Source organism: Myodes glareolus, chromosome 1, assembly GCF_982192425.1.
Source record: "Myodes glareolus chromosome 1, mMyoGla1.1, whole genome shotgun sequence".
NCBI lineage: Eukaryota > Metazoa > Chordata > Mammalia > Rodentia > Cricetidae > Myodes > Myodes glareolus.
In genome coordinates, this window is record NC_142026.1 from 139,937,966 (window position 1) to 139,959,116 (window position 21,151).

General features: G+C 48.3%; 1 protein-coding gene across 2 annotated transcripts in view; it reads left to right on the top strand.

The window, feature by feature from the left end:
- Nucleotides 1-21,151, top strand: part of Rps6ka2 (ribosomal protein S6 kinase A2) — a 268,826-nt gene that overhangs the window by 115,334 nt on the left and 132,341 nt on the right. Inside the window, exon 1 of one of the 2 annotated variants that reach the window (XM_087895946.1) lies at nt 9,665-9,942. The exons of the other annotated variant lie outside the window; for it this stretch is intronic. Coding sequence (XP_087752072.1) covers nt 9,844-9,942 — 99 coding nt within the window. The 5' untranslated portion in view covers nt 9,665-9,843. Of the gene's footprint in view, nt 1-9,664; nt 9,943-21,151 lie in introns of those variants that run through there. 2 annotated transcript variants of the gene reach the window in all.

Sequence of the window (21,151 nt, forward strand, 5' to 3'; positions counted from 1 at the left end):
CTAAATTACATGTGCGCTTGAAAAGAGCACACAGCTCAACCTGGCCTTGTGTACTGCACATGCACACCGAATCAGCTTTTGTAACTGTGTGATTTAATTATTCAAATACACAGTGATTTTTTTTTCTGTTAGATTTTTCCCATTTAGTGAGAGAAATGTTAACAGTTTCTCCAAATGATAGTAGATTTGTGAGGCAGTTTTTGTTTCGGTGTTTGGCAGTATCTTCTGAAGCTGCATTACCTACTGCATGCAAATTTAGATGACTGCCTCCTCCCTGTGGCTGACTCTTATCTCTTGTCATCAGTGCTTCTGTGCCAGGCTAATTCCTTGTCTCTCTTATTGCTAATTGAGTGGTATATCTTTTTCCATTCTTCTGTTTGAACGTGTTCTGTTTCCATGGGCCGTGCTTTAGCCGTATCTCTATAGCTACGTTGTACTATTTTAAGCCAGTGTTATCGTCTAGCTTTTAAGTGGAGAATCTGGCACATTTGATATTGATTGTAATTTTTATTGTTTTAAAAACATTTCTCCTACTTTAAAAATGTTAAATGTAGAATTTGACCTTACCTCGTTTACAAACTGATAATCAGCCTGGCATTGTTTGGGCACACAGTGGAAGAAAATGAACCACCAGGATGATGAGCAAGGGGCTGCTCCACTCGAGGAACAGGCAAAGATTGGGCTGCGTGGGCACTGCATCCTTGCCCCAAGGTCCTGATGGTCCAGAAGGGCCAGAGGGATGCTGGACACATATCACTGCACTCCTAGTTGAGGACCACCAAGCTTAGCAATGGAGTAGGTTTTGGCACATGGTAAGCTAGCCTACTCTTATCCCAGAGGGATAAGAAACATCCTGAGAAACGGCTAGCAGAATACAGAAACACTCTGGTCCACGCTGGTGGCCTGCCCCATCAGGGGCATCTTTCCTTCTTATCTGGCTTTAAGGGGTTTATTTTGCTCTTGATTTCTTTTGAATTTTTTCTCATGTTATATGTTGCAAGAAGGAGCAGCGGGCTGCATTCCTGCCAGGATCCTGGCTCCCCGGTTATTTTACATCCGAAATAATTACACAGAAACTGTATTCATTTAAACACTGCCTGGCCTGTTATCTGTAGCCTCTTATTGGCTGACTCTCACATCTTGACTAACCCATTTCTAATAATCTGTATGTCACCACAAGGTTGTGGCTTACTGGCATGAATCTAGCCAGCGTCCGTCTCGGGAAGGGGAATCATGGTGTCTGCCTGACTCTGCTTCTTTCTCCCAGCATTCTGTTCTGTCTACTCCACCTATCTGAATTCTGCCCTATCAAAAAGCCAAGGCAGTTTCTTTATTAACCAATGAAAGTAGCACATAGACAGAAGACCCACTTACTCCAGTTATACTTTCTCTTTTATTGCGTTTGTAAGCAATTACGTATTGCTTTTAATTTTACATTGGATTTAAATTTCTGCTGATTATTCTAAGGACTTTAGCAAATGTGCTTCCACCTGAAACTGTTTGAAAATTCAAAGACAAGGCTGGAACTCAGATCATACTCCTTCTGTATGTTCTAATTAAACTTTCATTATATTTATTTATTAGTGTGGGGGGTATATACGCACACAAAAGTCGGTGTGTAGAGGCCCAAGACAGCTGCAGAAGTCCTTTCTCGTGAGGCCTGGTGATCAAGTGTGAACTCTCAGCTTTGGCAACAGGCATCTCCGCCCACTGAGCCATCTTGCCAGCCCTCTATGTGTAAGTTTTTAAAACCAGGACTTTCACTTGTGACTTGATTTAAATGCACACATTATATAATATTTTAATTCCTGCTTATCCAGTTTTTGTGTACCTGGCATTGCTCTTACGATTTTATTGGTTGCACACATCCTTAGGTTGCTTGTGAGCAAATAACTTCTTATTCGTGAGAATTATTTCTTTTGCAGGGAGAGTTCGAGGCTGAAGTGGTCTCTTCGTTTGGTTCTCTCAGTGTCTGATACAGATTGCTCCATTCTCCTTGGCTCTGGGTGCGGTCTCTGAGATGGTGATGACTTCCTCTGCCGTCAAATCTGTCTGTCTCCTGTGGCCTCGGCCACCGCTTCTGCAGCTTTTGTTACTATGCAGGGTTTAGGTGTGAGGTTCTTTCTGTTCAATCAATCCCCCTTGGAGTTACCAGGTCTTTGTAAATAAGACCGGAGTTTATCAACTGCGGGCTCCGCCTCCCTCTGTCTCTCAGCCCCGTTTCTGGTTCCCACCCTTTCACGTTCTGTCCGGATGGGATCTGCTCCGACTTCTCCTTTCCCAGTCTTCTCTAGGACTTTCCCTAAACTGACACTTTACCCTTTTTAATGTTCTAAACTGATGTATTTATCTATCAGGATTTTTTTTTTTCTTTTAGACTTCAAGCTTTACTTCCTTTAACAACCTGCTCGGTTCTTTTACAGCATCTAGTTTACTTGTAATTCTTTGAATTCTGCTTTTTCTCCCCCCCCCCCCGCCCCCAACGACATTAGCTGAGCCTTCGAATACCTGACCTTCGAATACAAACTTCAACTACTTGTCCTCTCCACTGCCTCATGCTCACCGGGATTTTTATCATCTTAGGCTTATGAGCTCACACGCCTGGAGTTTATTATGGGATGTGCTTGAAGGGCACACTTCCAGCAAGCTCATGCAGGTCCTGCCCAAGCTTTGTGTATTCCCAGCGTGGACCTTTAAAGACAAGCGTGTGACCTTTGACTTCAGGCCGGCATCTCCCCGTTCTTTCTAGTTCTTATGCCAGGCAGGGCCCTTTCCCTCAGCACTTCTGGCTCACCTGCTGTCATTTAGGGACACGACCTTTGGGGCAGTCTAACATAGCTTCTTACCCTGTGTGGCTCCTGGGGCTGTCCCCAGATTCTCTGGGAGAAACCTTTGGCCTATGTGACAGATGTTCCCACCAGACCTCAGGACCAGCTAAGAGTCAAGAAAAGGCGGGGCCAGGGAGGGGGTGCTGGGTGGGGGGGGAGGGTCCTGGGGTTGGGGGGAGAGGGGGTGTCCTTGTTTTAGTCCTTATCTGTGTATTTCCCAGAAAGGCCGATTATGCAAATGTCTTCAGCCATATGACTTAGAATTCCCCTCTGCCTGACCCCCAGTCCTGAACTTCCTCCCTGGTCCTCTAACCATAGAGTGTCTGTGAGGAGGGGGAGGGGCCCCAGCCCCCTCCACCCTGTGGCCTTCAGAGCTTCTGTCCCTCATGGATGTGCTGTTGGCACCCATGAAATATTTTTAAATGATGAAAATCTCTAGCAAAAAAAAAAAAAAACCCTCAGCAAGAGTTTTACATTGTCTTTTGGGCCCCTTCAGATTCCTTAGCCTTCTCTATTATGAAAAGCTTCCCCCTTCCTTGCAAGTTACAGAATCCTTCCTGCTATAGTTTTAATCTGCTTCCTGTTTCCTGCTTCCCTCCCCATAGTTCCTCTATAATTCCTGCCCAGGTTTGGGGTGGGGGGATGATAGAAAAAGTCCCTTTTCTCTTATTTACCAATTGCTACGCCTCACTGTGGAAAGTGGGGCCCTTTGTGTTTGTTAGAGGAACGTGTTGCTAGAGATAAAGCCATAGTGTAAACTACAGCTCTTCACAGCAAGTGAATCCCTGGAAACAGCAGGATGGAACATAGTAGCCTGATGTTGATGTGGCTGTTTAGTTAATGTTAGCGTGAGGTGTAGGCTAGGCGCACCAAACATGGACCCAACAGAACTTGAGGGGTGGAAGGAAGACAGACATAGGGAAACCAGGGAGCACAGCCCAGGCAGAGGCCCAGGCCTTCCCATCATGGCAGCTCATCTTCGCAGATGATGCCAACACGTAGGGCACAGAGCCCGTGACCTCTGTTTCGAAGGCACGGGGAGCTGTGGGTGTACCTGGCAGCTTGGTCAGTTTGGTGACAGGATGGAAGGAGGTGGTGACGGTTGTATCCAGTTCTGACTGTATCTGGCAAAGGGGAGGGGCCTGAGGTTGCTCACAAGTCCAGTTGACTGCCCTGAGGGACCTTTTAGAGGTGAGGGGGAGGCTGGGAAACCAGGAGTGACTCCTGCTCCAGGAGTGGTTAGGCTTCAGTGGTAGGGCCTGGCAAAGACCACACAAGAGCCCTGGTCTTAAACTCAGAGAATTTCAGCAGGAGTTAGGTCATGTGATCTCAAGAGTGTGTAGAAATCTAAACTGAGAGCCCTTCTTTTTTTTTCTCTCTCTCTCTGCAGCTGCTCACTCACAAAGCAGATCTGCTTGTGGAGATCCACCCTTTCCCTGCCTTCCCACATCTGACCCACCTCTGATGAACAACACACTTCGGTTGTCCCTGTCTGGCTAGTGTCTAATGTCACATCTTTCCTCCCTTAGTTTTACATCTGATTAGTCACGTTTGTGACCTCCTGCTTGTAATCATGTTTGCACATCTTGCTTTAATTTCCTTGAACATATTACATTTGGTCATCTTGCTGTCTGCATCAGAACACCTCCACTGGCTGAGTCACCACACATCTATCTGATCGTGGCTTTGCTGCCTGCGACTGATAGGGGTTTCTTTGTGATCTTGGGTTAGTGACTGCATGCCTGTGTTCCTTGGTCCTAAGTCTGAAGGATTCTTAACTTCTTGACTTTCTCCAGGATGGTATTCTCAATCTGTGGGTCGTGACCCCTTTGGGGGTTGAATGACCCTTTTTGCAGGGGCTCGCAGGTCAGATATCCTGCATATCTGATATTTACATTATGATTCATAATTCAGAATTACAGACATGAAGTAGTAACAAAAATAATTTTATGGTTAGGGGTCATCACAACATGAGGAGCTGTATTAAAGGGTCACAGCATTAGGAAGGTTGAAAACCACTGCCTTAGAGAATGTCTGTTTTTTTTGTATTGAGCACACAGGTACAACCTGCATGTTTCCAGCTTTAGTCGATGGTGACTTCACACAGATGTGGAAAGGGCTGGCTGGGTCATCAATTCTTGAGATATTTCTTAGTTCCCCTATGATTATCAGAACCAAGGCCCTTGAGCTCCACACATCCAGAGACCAAGAAGAAAGCCAGAGCTTGAGCCGGGCATTCGGCTGGCTGATAGGAAAGATATAGGAGGCCCAAGGGCCTTGGTATCTCGAGGAGTTGGGATACTGCTCTGTGTGCAGGAAGGTAGGGGCTTCCCTTTGTAGGGAAGTGCAGAACTGTTTGTGTCCAACACAGAACTCCAGTGTGCTGTGTGCTCAGCATGCCCGAGGGTAGGCGTCAGCTGTCTAGGGGTGGAGTGGAAGGCAGAACAAAGCTACAGACTGAAGAGGCTCACAGTTAGATTTTCCGGGGTGGGTTCCCGCCAAGATTCTAGGGCTCCTCAAAGTCCCCGTGTGTAAATGCTGTCCAGAGCTCTCTGCCTAGGACCCTCCACCCTCTTTCCTTTCCCACATAGTTCACAGTGTATATCCTCAGTAGATGGAGGGGTCTTTGGGACCATGCTCCCTGGCCCTGCAGCATTTCCCCAGTTATCCAGCCAACTTGACCTTCTCTTGGTGAACCCTCTTGTTTCTCGGCTGAACTGTAGACTTCTGGGCTCCCAGGGCTTTCTCACCATGCAGGGGCCCTTTGTGCTCACCCCTTGGCTACCTGCCCTCTTGGCGTGGAGATGCAGGGAGAACAGTGCTGTAGCTCCTTGGAGCAGCCGTCATTCCCTCCTCGTTATCATGTCTCTCCTCCCTAGTGTATGCAGGGGAGAAATGATTAATAATTAGGGAGTCACAAAAATAAATTGCTACCTCATGATGTTCACAACAGAGGCAGTTGGTTTATTATACTACAATTTTTTTTTTTGTGATCACGGGTCTTATTTAAATTTGGATTTGATTTTCCCTGTAGTTTTTAAATTGTCTCAGTTACTTTTTGATTATAGATATTATTTTCTGTATTTTTTTTTTTAGGAAATGAGATATTTTAATGTGAAAAAGACCCCAGACTTTAACCAAGTGGCATACCCATGTTGGAGAGTTGTTTTCTTCTCCCTTCAAAGTCACAGATGTCTTTATTTTTCATGTTCCTGTTACTTGGGATCAGATGCAAGTGACGTTGAAACTGTGACTTTGTAGGGAATCATGGGAATTTACTAGGTGTATCCTGAGTGATTGCCTCTGAGCTAGTGACACCAAGAAGTGGGGGAGAGGAATGAAAGTGGAGCCCGGGGATGAGGCGGTGTCCAGGAGTGTCCTCTGTCCTCACATACTTCCCGTCGGTGCCCTTGCTTTTGCCCTCTGTAGCTTACCTTCTGCCCAGACACTGTCATTCCCTCAGGCTGTCCCCACGCTCTTTTACAAAAACTGTTCCTGTTCCGGAACATTACTTTAACTATGTTGCACAACATTACTTTAACTATGTTGTGGAATATTACTTTAACTATGTTGCGGAACATTACTTTAACTATGTTGTGGAACATTACTTTAACTATGCTGCGGAACATTACTTTCACTATGTTGCGGAATATTACTTTAACTATATAGAAATGTGTTACGTTTGTTTATGCTGTATTTTTTTAATTATGTAAAGATGTGTTGCTGTTTCACTTTGCCTGCCTAAGGCACCAGATTGGTCTAATAAAAAGCTGAACAGCCAAGAGCTAGGCAGTAGAGGGACAGCCAGGGCTGGCAGGCAGAGAGAATGTGTAGGAGAAGGAATCTAGGTTCCAGAGGAGAACGAGGGAAAAAGAGACGGGGAGAGGCCAGGGTTCAACCAGCCAGGCAACCATCAGTCAGACACAGAAAAAGTGGGGAAATAGGATATAAGAGAGAAAGAAAGGTAAGAGGCCCCAAGGCAAAATGTAGGTGAAAAGAAACAGGTTAAATTAAGCTTAAAAAGATAGTTAGAAACAAGCATAAGCTAAGGCCAAGAATTCATAATTAATAGTCTCTGCTTCATGATTTGGGGCCTGGCAGGTCGAGAAAGCCTGGTATAGTTTCTACATTCCATGGATTCTCTACTCTGTACTCCATTGCCAAGAAAATGTTCTAAAATGTAGGTGTGTTCTTATGTGTACCATCCATTCCGTCTTATAATGTCTCAGTCTTCCAATGGTTACTCTTTGAGCTCCTGCTTTGGTTACACAATGAGGCAAGTGTCAGCATCTTCCACCCCAGGGCCTTTGCATAGGTTTTTGTTTCTCCACCCTTCTCTCCATACCTGGTCTGAAAAGCCATGCTCTGCCTCCCTTTGCCCTTTCTACCTCCAAAAGTACCAGGTGTGTGCTCATATTCCTCAGAAGCTGGTGTGGACCTCAGATCACAGGACACTGGCTCATGTATTGATAGCTCTTCCTGGCCTGTGGTTCTTCATGGCCGCGAGAGAACACAGTGCTGAGGCCAAGAGAGCCTTCCATGTCCTACTTCTGGGTTAATTCACATTCGTAATTCTCCTGTCCTATGGTTACAACTCCAGTGTACTTTCTACCACAACATTCTATAAGTATCCTGGCTATTAAAATAACCTTTACATAATTTTCATGAAAATTTAGATTTGATAACTAGACATATCTAGATAAACCAACTAAGGAAAGAATGAATGTCTTATTTAATATACCAAATACTGTTCTTCTCAGATGAAAAATAACAGAAAACTTAGTAAAGAGATTTGTTATTTTCCAATGAAATAGTTCTTAAAGAAGTGTGGCCCAGAATTGGTTGATGTGACAGCTTAACAGGATGATTAGGGAACTTGCATTTCCTAGATTTTAAGCTATGTCATGCTTAGCATGGTCCCTCAGGGTTCCAAGCCAGCTTTAACATCACAACAGCATCCGGAGACAGGTGGAACATTCTGGCTCTCCTTGGGTGTTGCTGCGACCCTCCACCCTAGCTCTGGAATGTAACTTGCCTTGCCTACGGTTCAACTTCATTTTCAGTGTGTTGGAGATTTTCCGGCTGTCCAGATTTTCTTAGTGAATTGCTAGCGTTCTCAGAAGTGGTGAGCTCTTGAACCTAGTGGCCTGGGGGCACTTTTGCATGACTCAGTGGGCCCCAAGTATACAAAGAGGACCAAGCTCAGTTCCTGGGGTGAGAACTGCAGTGATAGGGGACCTGGAAACTAATGTGCTCTGAAGTCTCTGCCTATGCTCTCCAATGCCTTCCTGATTCTGGAGTCCCAGGAGCTGCTCCTCCATAGAAGTTTATGACTGGGCACTCCCCCGACCCTAGTCTTCTTAAGGAAGGACCAGACCCTGCCCTGGGGCACTGTATGAAGTACTCTGGGTGGCAGCCAAGAAGGCTTGCCTAGAGGACCTGATCTCTGTGCTCTGATTTTATCCTCAGAAGGCCCCTCAGGCATCCCAAAGAGCTACAGAGGTCAAGTCTGTACCAGTGTGTGTTGCCTCTGCTGAAGCTGCAAACCCTTGTGCTGGACACACCATCTGACAGTGGTTTCCCCCACCCCCAAATCCTCTCTAAAGAGGACTGGCTCTTGACTCTGGACCAGGTAATCAGCCTCTGTGGTCTTTTCCATGACATGGCAGACTGCCTGGCACATTGGGTCTTCTGATTCCTGTGTCCTGTGCCAGTCAGTGGGGTGGGAAAGTGTTAAGTGTGAGCCCAGTGGGCTGCAGGAGGGACACGCTGCTGTTTTCCCCAGAGTGGCCATCGCCATGGAAGTCAGGCCAAGGGAACTGTACTTAGGTCGGAGGAAGGCCTAGCTGTCCAGGAGGCCTGCTGCTGCTGAGTATCTCTCCAGTCCACTACCGCTCTGCCACAGGGTGCAGGACTTTATTAAGTCAGCCTTTCTTTTTAGGTGTCTAGGAAGATCATTTGGACTTAGGTTAAAATAGGCTATGATTGCCCCTCAGGATGTTCCTGCTGCTGGCCCTGATAAGTCATCTGTGTGGTTAATTGTCTATAAATGGAGCCGGAGGTCACAGAGAGCGGATGTGAGCCTTTGTTCTCAGCTGCTGGCCCCGACCACGTGAGGCATCCGCACCGCGAGCAGGGGGAAGGCGGCTGACATTGAGATGCAGGCGGGGTCTTCTTCCGATGGCTCTCAGAGGAGGGGCTGCAGGGAACAGCTGGATGAGCGACCCTGGATGAGGGTAGCTCCGGGGCGCTTTTCTAGCACGCTTGGTCTCTAGCCATTAAAGTTTTGCTCTGCGAAGAAAAGCAAGATGCCAAACTGTGGGGTCCAAATAGACAGGAGTGTCCGGAGGAGAACACAACAGCTCAGACGGACAAGACCGGAGACAGGACCTGAGCAGCGCGCCTCAAGCAGGAGAGGCTGATTAGGCACACAAGGGCGTGGGCGCTGATTGGCGGCCGTGGCAGTGGGCGGGGAGGTAGGCGGGGTGACACCGCACTGTGCGGTTCTCCGAGGGCAGGAGTAGTAGGAGAAGGAGGAGTAGGCAACGGGCGCTGATTGGAGGCGGTGACGGGGACGACGCCCCTGGGCAGGACGGCTTGAGCTGATTGGAGGTGGTGGTGGTGGGCGGGGAGAGGGTGGGGTTGTCCACTGTGGGTTATGGGACTGAAGGAGAAAGAGCGCTTGCTGTGGACACTGATTGGTGGGTGGGTGTGTAGGCGTGGCGCGGAAGCACTCTCTGTTTGGTCGGCACGGCGCTGGGCGTAGTCTATGGGCGGGGCGGACTGCCGGGAGCTGGTACTCCTGGCCGGAGGCGAAGGCGCCGCGGGAGCGATCCTGGGGCCCGGCCCGGTGGCCCGCGAGGCCTGCCCTTTGTGCTCGCAGCCCGCATCCGCGCCCAGGGCCACCGCGTCGGGCTCCCCGGCGCGCGTGCCCGCCCGCGCGCTGCCCGGCCTGGGATGCGCCAGGGATGCGCGCCCGCCGGCCCTGCGGCTCCTGGCAGCTGGGCGCGGGGCGATGGAGCTAAGCATGAAGAAGTTCACGGTGCGCAGGTTCTTCTCCGTGTACCTGCGCAAGAAGTCGCGCTCCAAGAGCTCCAGTCTGAGTCGCCTTGAGGTAAAGGCCCTCCCCGGGAGCGCGCAGGATGCGGGTCCCCGCCTCACCTCTTGTGGGCATGTGGAACCCGTAGGGCGTTTGGCCACCGGAATCCTTCTCAAAGCCCTGTGCATCATCACCCCAGACCCGAGTATGACGTGGGAAGTTATTTGAAAACTGGTCCAGTTGTCATTAAAACCTATCAAATCGGCTCCAAATGTTGGCACTTCATAACAACTGCACAGAGCGAGTCCTTGCGGCTGAAGTCTACCCCAGTGAATTTCTCTCTAGTGCTCCTGTGTGCACAGGATTCGGGGTCACTCCCCAGAGGCTTTAAAGGAGGAGGGGTGCGGTCCGTGCAGCAGAGTTGCCTCGTGGTGTGGGGGTTCTCTGGGAGGCTCCGCGCGATTCCCAAGTTCTGTAGCCTACGGCGCCCGCCTGTGTTGTCTTGGGTATGGTACTGTGTGGATGGTCAGGGTATTTGAGATCACTGTAGAGTTGACCAAGTAAAGAGGGTTCCTTCCGTGCAATTAAATGCACTCGGGAGCTCGGAGGTGGAGTGCCTGATGCAATTCCCTGCAGCCTCGGCTTTGAGATAGATTGGCTCTGAAACACGAAGGACGCCGGAAAATCTTGACCTTCGCAGGTCCCTCTTCTTTTCTTCTGTGGATGTCCATAGCCTGTCGTCTGTGTTTTAACGGTGATTTTCATTTTTAACACTAAGCTCTCTCCTCACCCCAGTGTTCAGACCACATTGTTGAGTCCATAGATGGCAGAGCCAGTGACCTGCTTAAGCAGAGTGTGTGAAGGAAGGCTGGCAACTGACCTAGAGATTCCATGAAGCACAGATGCCCCTGCTTCAGGGCTGGCCCACGGAATTGGAGTGTGTGTGGTTGTTCCATTAGGAGCAATGTCACAGATTTCATTGTGGATTTCTTTGTCTCAGCCTTAGTACATTACCCACAGGCAAGGGGCTCTGTGATGATCCGGGGCTCTTTCAGTAAAGCCAGGGATAGTATTGAGAGTGTCAAGGAACTGCTTGTTGAAAAAGTTTCTTTTGCTAAATTCCAGCTCAGAATCAAAGGGCCTAGAGTGTTTCTTAGAGAGCAAAACACTGAGTTTTGGACAGTTACAATTATTTATATGGTAATGGAGAAGGGTCTTTAAACTTAATGATGAGAGAAATTAAGCAAAAGTTCATTTTTCTGGGACTCTGCAGAATCTAGCCAAAAAGAATAGAAATTGCAGAAGTATTTACGTTCCTTTCAGATATGTTTGTATCTCCTATTTCACCACAATGCCAAGGTTATCATGTTGTTCCTTGTCTCTGGGCCATTGCTTTTGCCTTTCCATCCCTGTGAACAAACTCTGTGTGCCTTTTACAGGGAGCTTGAAGGGCCCTGAGTGTTCTAGAAGCCTGTGTGCTGATTCCACAAAGAGGAACAAACTGGGCTATGAAAAGGCCTCCAAAACACAGTGGCAGGCGAGGGGTGTGCATGTGGGGAGAGCAAAAAAAAAAAGAAAGTTTTTTTTTGTTTGTTTTCAGTGTTAAAATACTATTTCTAAGGCCCCTACACAAACCTGTAGATGTGCAGAAGGTCAAAGGGATGAGAAAGTTGGGCAGAAAGACAGCTAAGTAGGTGAAGGTGCTTACTGCCAAGCCTGGTCCCCAAGTTCCATTCCCAGAGACACATGGCGACAGGAGGGGACTGAATCCCACACGTAGTCTCTGACTTCATCCCAGGCGCCGTGTTGCACTTGTTGCACTTGTTTACACACACACACACACACACACACACACACACACACACATGAGAGAGAGAGAGAGAGAGAGAGAGAGTAAGTAAAATTTTGACAGTTTTAAGTGGCTACAAAAGCAGTGTATTCCGTCAGTAAGTTGGATGTCCCCTGTGGATGCACCCGATGTGTGTTGCATGCTACAGCACAGGCTAGCGAAGATACACAGGTGTGTGCTGCACAGATGCCCCCCCCCAGTTTCCTGCCATCTGATGTTTGTTCTGCTATCCTCCTTCCGTTGCACAGGGGAAAGACCCTGAGAATGAAGGGTCTTCTTCAAAGCTTGCCCCAAAGCTTGCCCATCCTTCTGTCGATGTTTGCTAAGGACCTGGGGTGAGGTCAGGACAGGCTGTTTCTGGACAGTGCAGATCCCAGATAATGTCAGCGAAAGATGTTCTGGCCTCAGGCTCCTTGTTTCCCCGGGAATGTGTTATGTAGATGGTTCTGTGCATTCGTCTAGTAAGTCCCAGACATTCACACTTCTCCAGGTGCCTTCTCAGTCCTTTGTGTATAGAGAGTTACCTATGGGTCAGAAGAGCCCAGCAAGGGTGTGAGACTTAGCAGGAAGGCCTGTCAGTAGGGATGGTACGTTAAGTATTGCATTGTTGTGCATTTATTTGTTGGGACAAATGAAAAAGGGAATTCACTGTACAAAAGAAAGCTTATTCTGTGAAAATTGCTTTTAGGATATACAGAAAAACTAAAAGTCTTTGTCTTTGCAACTTGAAGTCTAATGATATAAAGAGAAAATTAACAGCAAATTCAAGTTTGAAGCAGTATTATCTTTGTTAAAAATTAACAATATTTGGTTTAAAGTTAATTTTGTTTTTAGAACCCAGCGTTTGATAAACTTGGGCTGTGGAGACCAAGTTACCCTATCACATGTAGAAACACACTGTGAATTTCTGCTTAAAATCAAGGTCATTTAAATATTTTGTTCTGTACTGGCATTGATCTAAGCGATCTGGCTGGTGGGCTGCTGAGGGCAGACGTGTTCCAGAGACTCTTGAAGGGAAGCTGACAGCCTTGCAAAGCCTTTGAGGGTAGACCCCAGAGCTCCCCAGAGACTCTGTCCCCAAGAGGGCTCTGACTGCAGGGCCCTGGTACTGTGCCCTGAGAGCTACAGAGTTGCTTGTTACCGCTGCCTCATCCCATGGTCCAGCTACAAATGAAGACATGGAGGCTCAGGAGACCCTTCTGAGATCGTCTAAAGAATCTCCCTCTTGGAGGAGCAAGGGCCTGCTGGTAGCAAGTTTTAGCCATTGCTGACTGTGTAGCCATTGGTGTTTGCTCTTTTTCAGGCACACAGGGTGTTGTCGTTATTATTAAGAGGTAATTACCCAATGAAATATTTTGGAATGTGTTGCAAAGCCTAATATTTTTTTCTTGAAAACCTTTTCTGGAAGTTAGACAGTTCTAAGTGGATCTGATCATGTGCACTCAGTTAGAGTCCCACTCCCCTTGGACAAGAAAGACCGTTAACTTCCGTAAACCCCTTTCTGAGCTACAAGACGAATGATAGTGTCGGGTTTGTGAGTGACTGTACAGACAGACAGTTTAGAATCTTGGTGATGTTAGTTGTTGATATTGACAAGGTTTGTTGGTGGTTTTCCTGTCATCCAGTGTCTACTGACTACATGGCTACTGTTGTCCCAGTAGCACAAGCCTTGCCTGGTAACCGAAAGGTCCTGTTCCCTTCCAGCCTGCCCAGGGGAAGGTCAGCTGCCCATAGGATAGGGTGGCTGCATTTGCTCAGATGAGTTTCCGTCTTCTGGCAGGGATAGTGTAACCTCTCTTACCATGCCTGCCTGCCCGTGAGTCAGCTGCACTTATCCACGGATCCATTACCCATGTGGGTCGCTTTGCCCTGAGCCAGGGTGGCTTTTAAAGAACAGAAATGGTCCAGTGTGCGTTTTCAAGTCAGAGAGCTGGAGGGCTGCTGAAACCCCATCTGAGACCCCAAAGGTGTGCTCCAGGCTTATACTCCAGAGACCCCAAGGGTGTGCTCTAGGCTTTTACTCCTGGTTACATTCTCTCTAGAGGCAGTGAAGGTTTGTAATTAATTTAAGATGATGTTATTTACTAAACGTTAGATTTCATCTGATCCACTAAAGGTATTGATATGGAGAGTCAGCTTGCCTACAGAATGGCTGGTTCCTCAGTATTAACAAGGCCAGAGAGATCTCTGATGCATTATTTGGACCATTTCATCTGAAACTGACATTTCCACCAAAAGATAGTTGGTGAGAAATAAAGAGAAAAAGATGGGGCTTTGGGTGGTGATAAACTGTTGAGTGGATTTCACTTATTTATTTACCCCGTTGTTCATTCTTGAGGAAGAAAGTCTTACTATGTGTCACATATGCTGAGCTAAGCAGTTAGGATACAAAACCATGGTCTCTGCCTCAAATGAACTTTCTCTCTAGTGACAGTGGCCAAGATATCGATAGAAGCCCGCTTTTGGGGTGTGATTCACGTGGTAGTCTTAAGTCAGTGGATTTAAGTGATGGACTTAGATCAATTGCTGATTTATTTATTTGTCGTGGTCATAGATAACCAAAGGTCATCCGTGTTCTCACATGACAATATTGTAATTGCTCAACTCTTTTAAAGAAAAAAAGCAAAGAAAAAACACGGTGTTGTTGTAGGAGGCACCGCTTGTTCGTTTTGGGCCGTCCAGACTCCTGAGATAATCACACAGAAACTGTTTTATTTACAATATTGTTTGGCCAATAGCTAAGCATATTGCTAGCTAGCTTTTACATCTAGAATTAACTCATTTCCATTATTTTATATTTTACTACGAGGTTCATGGCCTACCGGCAAGTTTCCAGCTCACAGCTGGCATCTCCATGGCTTTTCTTTGACCCTGCGTTCCTTCTCTCAGCATTCACTTTAGTTTTCTCTGTCTAGTTCTACTCTGCTCTATCAACAGGCCAGGACAGTTTTCTTTATTAACCAATGGTATTCACAGCAGTATACAGAGGGAAACCCCACAGTCACATAAATGTTAGAAAGGGGGCTGGGGGGCAAATGTTAAGGGAGATTCCAGCTGAGGCACAAAGAACAGTTCTTATTCTTGGTGATCAATTGAGAATTTCTTCTAGGTTAGGTAGTTTCCAGCAAAGCAATTTCCAGTTGTTCAGAGTAGTAAGTACCTAAGAAATTCTGGAGTCCTTGTTGTATTAGGCTTTTGACAACCAGGAAAAGGAAGGAAGGAAGGAAGGAAGGAAGGAAGGAAGGAAGGAAGGAAGGAAGGAAGAAGAGACCATGAATAAAAATGGTCCATGTTAGTGAAGGTCGTTTGCCTATTTACCCTTTATTGTATTTCTTAGACACTACACTGATTCCTTACTTGTGGTGGCTGTGTCTGGGATATATGTCTTTGTAGTGTTGTGTTCCCCCCACCCCACATACTTTTTCTTTTCATCAAAGATGTTTATCAAAATATTTTTGCTTATTCAAAAATACATACAACCAAAACTCTTGAGATTTTGCCCATTTTCCTTCCGCTGCCTACATCACCACCCTTCCCACGAGGTCATAGGCTGACTGGCGGTCACCACTCAAGAGGAGTTCAACCATTTGCTCTTTTTTCACACACTCTGAAGTAGAAACAAAGGGGCATTAAGTGAAAGACGGACATCTGTCCTCCTGTCTGACCTCGGTAGCTCAGTGTGATGGATGGATGCCAGTTCCTTAGATATGGTGGTGTGGACTTGGTCGGAGAGGAAGGAGCGGCAGTTTCCCGGACTTGTGCTGCAGGGAGGATGTGGGAGGCTGTGGACCCAGCTCGCGGGCCGTGGGAAGGTGCAGGCGGCTGGAGTTTTAAGCCTCAACCCTGTATTCTGGAGGCTGCCAATAGAGCGTGTGCACCCCGTTGAGGTGGGGGAAACTGGAGATAAGTTTGTTCATGTGAGGTGGAGTTGGCATCTAGGAATTTAGCCAGAAATATATTTTTCCTCCCCGGCTCTGTGCTGTTGACTAAGCAAAGCAAAGCTGCTTTGATTCGAGGAATTCTCCGAATGATCAGCGCTGACTTACAGTTATGGGGCTGTGTCTTGTTGCGTTATCAAAGTCGTTGAGTTGACCACGAGGAGACTGCTATGAAGTAGGCTTCTAAGCTACTGGTCAGAGGCAAACGTAGGCGGTGTTCAGTTGATCATATGTCACCCCCAGCTACAGAAGGTACTGCTTAAACAGCTGGCCCGAGCTAGTGTGAGCTCTCAGACTCTGGACTGGCAGCGGGGGATCCTGCATAGGCCTGAACTAGGCCCTCTGAATGTGGGTGACCGTTGTATGGCTGGGGTAGTTTGTGAGCCCACTGGCCATGGAACCAGTATTTTTTTCTAGTGCTTGAACTGGCTTTTATAGCCCATTTCCTGTGGAGGGATACCTTGCTCAGTCTAGATACAGGGAGGAGGAGTGAGGAACTGAGAGGGTATGGGGTGGGGTCAGGTCGGAGGAGCAGAAGGAAAGGAAGGAGGGGGAACTGGGATTGGCATGTAAAATATGAAAAGATTGCTTAAAAAATAGAAAAAAGTTAAAAACAAACGAACAAATAAAACACCTCCAACAAAAAAGAAGGTGCTGCTTATGCTGACTGATCAGTGAATGAGGATGATGCCGTGGTAGCGTGACTATAAATAACGTTAGAACCTCCCACGAGACTTCAGGGGCTGAAAGTGCAGGAACCACACACTGTCTTGCTAAACAGGAAAGACACAGTGTGCCAGGCCGTCAGGGATGTGTGCCTTTGTTTAGGTGTTATTTACATAGTTTCTTGAGGTCCCCTGGTCATGGAATCCTGCTTAATCCCCAGCCATAGCTTGCAAAGGTCCTCAGGCTCTGTCAGCAGCTGCACTTCCAGCACCCCTGGGGCCAGCTGTGTCTCCGCACACCTGCCGTGAGCGTGCCTGTCTCTCACTGGCTGGCTGCCTCACTAGCCCGCCTCACACTTCCTGTTTTCCTGCCTTCAGCTGGCTCACTCACTTAATCCTTTGGAGTACCTACCTCTTCAACTGCAAAAAAGTCAGTTTATTTTACAGTGATGGTACTTCAGCCTCTGGAGGCAGAGATGACCTAGGCCCGGTGGAATTCCATGGGGCTGTGCCCGTATACTGGCCAGACCCTCTGTTATACAGGGTCTCCTTGCCAACTTCCTCTGCCTTCCCCGATTTGAGTACACATTTGTCCCAGGTGAGTGTTGTCACCAGAGAGCTGGCTCACCTAGGTTACAACCACACTGAGTTTCCTTAGAATGAAGGTTTAGGGCTGGAAATGCAGCTCTTCTGGCAGAGAACTTACCTAACACCCCTATGGCCCCAGGTCTGCTCCTTGGTCCCTCTAACATGCCTGTAATCCCAGTACTTGGTAGGTGGAGGCAGGAGGGTCCGGAGTCCAGGCCCAACCGTGGCTGTACAGAGGTAAAGTCCAATCCTCCTCTCTCTGTCTGTCTCTCTCTGTGTCTCTGTCTGTCTCTATCTGTCTCTCTGTCTCTCTCTCTGTCTCTGTCTCTCTCTCTCTCTCTGTGTGTGTGTGTGTGTGTGTGTGTGTGTGTGTGTGTGTGTGTATGTGGCCAAGCTGAGGGATGGCAGAGGATGGAGTCGTGACAGAAATTCTCTAGTTTCCTTGGGTGAAAAGACATACACTCAGGAGATTAAGACAGCTAACAGGAATGAGCAGGTCATTGCTGGGTGGGACTGGGGAAGGGCTAAGCCAAGGATGCTGAAGACCCACAGAAGGCGTGTCTGCTGTGTTGTCAGCATCTTTGGATTTTAGATGGACTCTGACCTATGCAGGTCTAGAACCTGCTGAAGTGGTCAGGGATCTCCACTGCAACTTGAGGCTTTGTGAGATTGGCGGCCATGTCTGGACAGATGCCACGGATGGGCTGCATCTTTGCCCTTTATTTATTAAGTGGGTAGCTGAGTTTATAATAGAAAGGGAAGTGACTTCTATTGGGAAGGTTGTGGTGAGGGTTAGTTCCGAGTGTTTTGAACCAGAATAAGCAGGCCTTTCAGGATTGAAAGTCAGATGACATCCTGCCTGTTGATGTTTACATCTGGAGCATCCTGTAGTCAATGTCTTTATTAGCACAAAAAAGGCCAGACAGCTGCTTGTTAGGAAAGTGCCTAAGTGGGTTAGGAGCTGCCTGAAGGGAGAGGAGGTGGCATAGGGGAGTTTAGTGCTGGGGAGAAATGAGGTGCCCACTGCTGGGCTCTGATCCTTGCCGGAGCCACCAGACCCCTTCGTGGTCATGTGGGCCCTGGTCGCCAGAGGTGCTTTGTCAAAGCAGGAAGCTCAGAAAGGCTGGTACAAGGTGTGTCTGTAACTCACGACAGGCTTGCAGAGGTATCCATGAGACCTTGGTAAATGACTCTTGTGACTAGGTTGACTTTGAAGCTAATTGAAAGGAAAGAAAAACAGACGAAACAGACAAAGGAAGTTTATTTTCAGAACACCTTCAGCTTTTGGACTCTGTTTAGTCAGTTGTCACCGTGGAGCCCTGGACCTATGAGCTCCTTCCTGGACTGACGGCAGCAGGGGCAGTGAGCAGTCTGCATCCATCTGCATCCCAGGGAGCCCCAGCAGCACATGGTGGCCTGGGAGTTGTATTTGTAAAATGTAGCAAAGCCGAATATGGGAGTTTCGATGTGTGACTGAGTGGAGGTATTGCAGCACCTACCCAAAGTGAAAAGAGGTGTCCCACTCGGTGGTTTGTCCTGAGGTTGACACGCAGAGGGACCATGTGCAGACATGTTCAGTGACTGTCAGAGATCATGAATCTATCTTACTCTCTCCTTTGACAATATGGTGCTGTGGGTCCTGATGAAGCTGGCAAGTGATGTGGGAAGAAAGGGCTGTGTGTCAGAACGAACCTGCCGTGGTCATTGTGTGTGTGGGAGAGGTGTGTGTGTCAATCTGCAGCGAGCAAACACAGCCTCGCACCGCTCATGAGTTTCATTTTCCTTCCCTACTCCTGTTCCTAGTCCCAGTCTGGTCCATCTGTCTAACCTGTTTGTCTCTCCTCTGAGACGGTCACCGGGTCATCCCCACAAGGACTCCAGTGTAGGAGCAGTTTGTTCGTCTCTGTCCAAGGAGCTCCCTGCAATAACCGAGGGGCCACGGTGAGCTGTGATAGCAGGGCGGTGAAGACAGCTGCTGGGCAGGAAGTGATTCGGCTGGCATGGTCCTGGCTTGGAAGGAGTGGGGAGACACAGCTTGCTGAGTAGTTGTGTGGGACTTGGGTAGTGATACACAGTGATTTCTCACATATCTGTATTGTCCTTCTGTGGTAAGGCCTGGGCAGTAATGGGCAGTGACCCTCACATCTGTATCGTCCTTCTGTGATGGGGCCTGGGCAGTAATGGGCAGTGACCCCCACATCTGTATCATCCTTCTGTGATGGGGCCTGGGCAGTGATGGGCAGTGACCCCCACATCTGTGTCCTTCTGTGATGGGGCCTGGGCAGTGATGGGGCAGTGACCCCCACATCTGTGTCCTTCTGTGATGGGGCCTGGGTAGTGATGAGCAGTGACCCCCACATCTGTGTCCTTCTGTGATGGGGCCTGGGTAGCAATGGGCAGTGACCCCCACATCTGTGTCCTTCTGTGATGGAGCCTGGGTATGATGGGCAGTGACCCCCACATCTGTGTCGTCCTTCTGTGGTGGGGCCTGAGCAGTGATGGGCAGTGACCCCCCCCCCCATCTGTGACAGTTGAGCAACCTTCTGTGCTTTATGACACTGTGGTGATGATGTGTGTTGGATTCATCTTTGGGGACAGACCACCCAAGTCCTTGCTCCGAAGTACTTCTGTGACTTCAGCAAGGTCACCAATAATACCAGCTGAGCTCCAACTCCTTGCACTGTAAAAATAGCAGCCCCCTGCCTTAGAGGGTTGGATCAGAAGACAGTGGACTGATCTGTGTAGCAGGCATGGTGGGTACCTAATAGGGCCCAGTGTGGCAGGTTAGTAGGCTGTGGTCAAGCTTCGTCACTTCCTCTAGCCATGGCTCCCAAACTCACGTACCATGGCTGTGGTGTAGTGCACACATGAGACACACAAAACAAGCCCTGGTTTGGCATTACCGTTCCGTGACTGGTCATGTTAAAGCACCACCACTTAAGCTACACTGTTAGGCCGAGTGGGAATGGCTACGTGAAGAGCTTAGTCTGTGTTGTGTGTATACACAGTGGGTCTTCCCAAGGCAGTAAGTCCCTTCTGTTCATTCTTCAGAAAGCATCAGAAAGCCAGAGTCAGCAGGGTAGGAGGGTTTCGATGCTGTCTCCACTGCAGACAGAGCACCTGCTCATGGCTGTGCGCATCCCTCTGGAGTCCACAGCTTTGCCAGGGCACTTTGGTGGGCCTTAGTGATTATTCAGGAGATATCCCAGTTGAGAAAGGGGCACAGGCATTTGCTGTCTCATTCTGGTGCCTCCTCCCACTCACTTCAAATCCAGTGTTATCTACCCTAACACCCCTGTCCTGGCAGAGGTCACACTGCCCCCTACCACATGTTTAGACAGGAAGGGCATGACTTTATGAACTTCAAGGGTCAGTAGTTCTGTCCAACATGACTTTCGTCCAGTTCTTCTCTCAGTTAAAAAGAAGCAGAGGCAGCGTGTCTGGCAACTTCAGACATCTTTTTTTTTCTCCTCCCTTTGTCACAGATCCTTCCTCTCGGGTCCTCTTTCCTCTTGCAACCTCAGGACCACATATTTGCGTCAAGTCAATAGCAGCCCGACATGCAGGCTCATGAGGGGAGAGGCTGTACTCTCTGGTGTACATGGAAGGGTTGCAAGGTTGCAAGGTGAATGCTTGTCTCTTAGTAGGTGAAGCCTCTGAAAGGCAGTGTTTAACTGAAAGTCTGGAATAAGGCAACAATGAACAATCCCAGAATTTCCTGCTGGAGTTCAGTGGCAGGAAATAAGGTAGGAACTAGTTAGGATCAGGATGCAAGGTGTACACCAGCTGTGGAATGGCCCTCTGCCCTCCCCAGCTCTCTCTGGGGCCATGAGGGTCCTTGTCAATGCCATGGACTCAGAGTGCTTTGGTTTCGGCAGGTGGTATGTATACCTGGTGGGTGCAGAGGATGGTTATTGGTCAGTTCCCAAAGACAAGCACAGCCCAGCTCCTGAAGTTGGTAGACGTCACTGAGTCAGGCAGAGTGGTTATGCAGGGGTTGTTAGGTTGGGATCTTGGACTAGGAAGATGATCCCGGAGCTCTTTGTAACAGCCAGTGTCTCTGTAAAGGGTGACAGAGAAGACTCTGCTTTGGGGGAGGAACAGGGAGACAGTGATGGAGGAAGGGAGCCCAGAGGATGTTCCCAGAGTCCTCAGGAGGGAACAACCCTGCTCACAGCAGCAGAGCGATCAGGAGCCTTCAGGCTGTGGTGATTTGTCACGCTGGTGGTCAGTGACAGATGCAC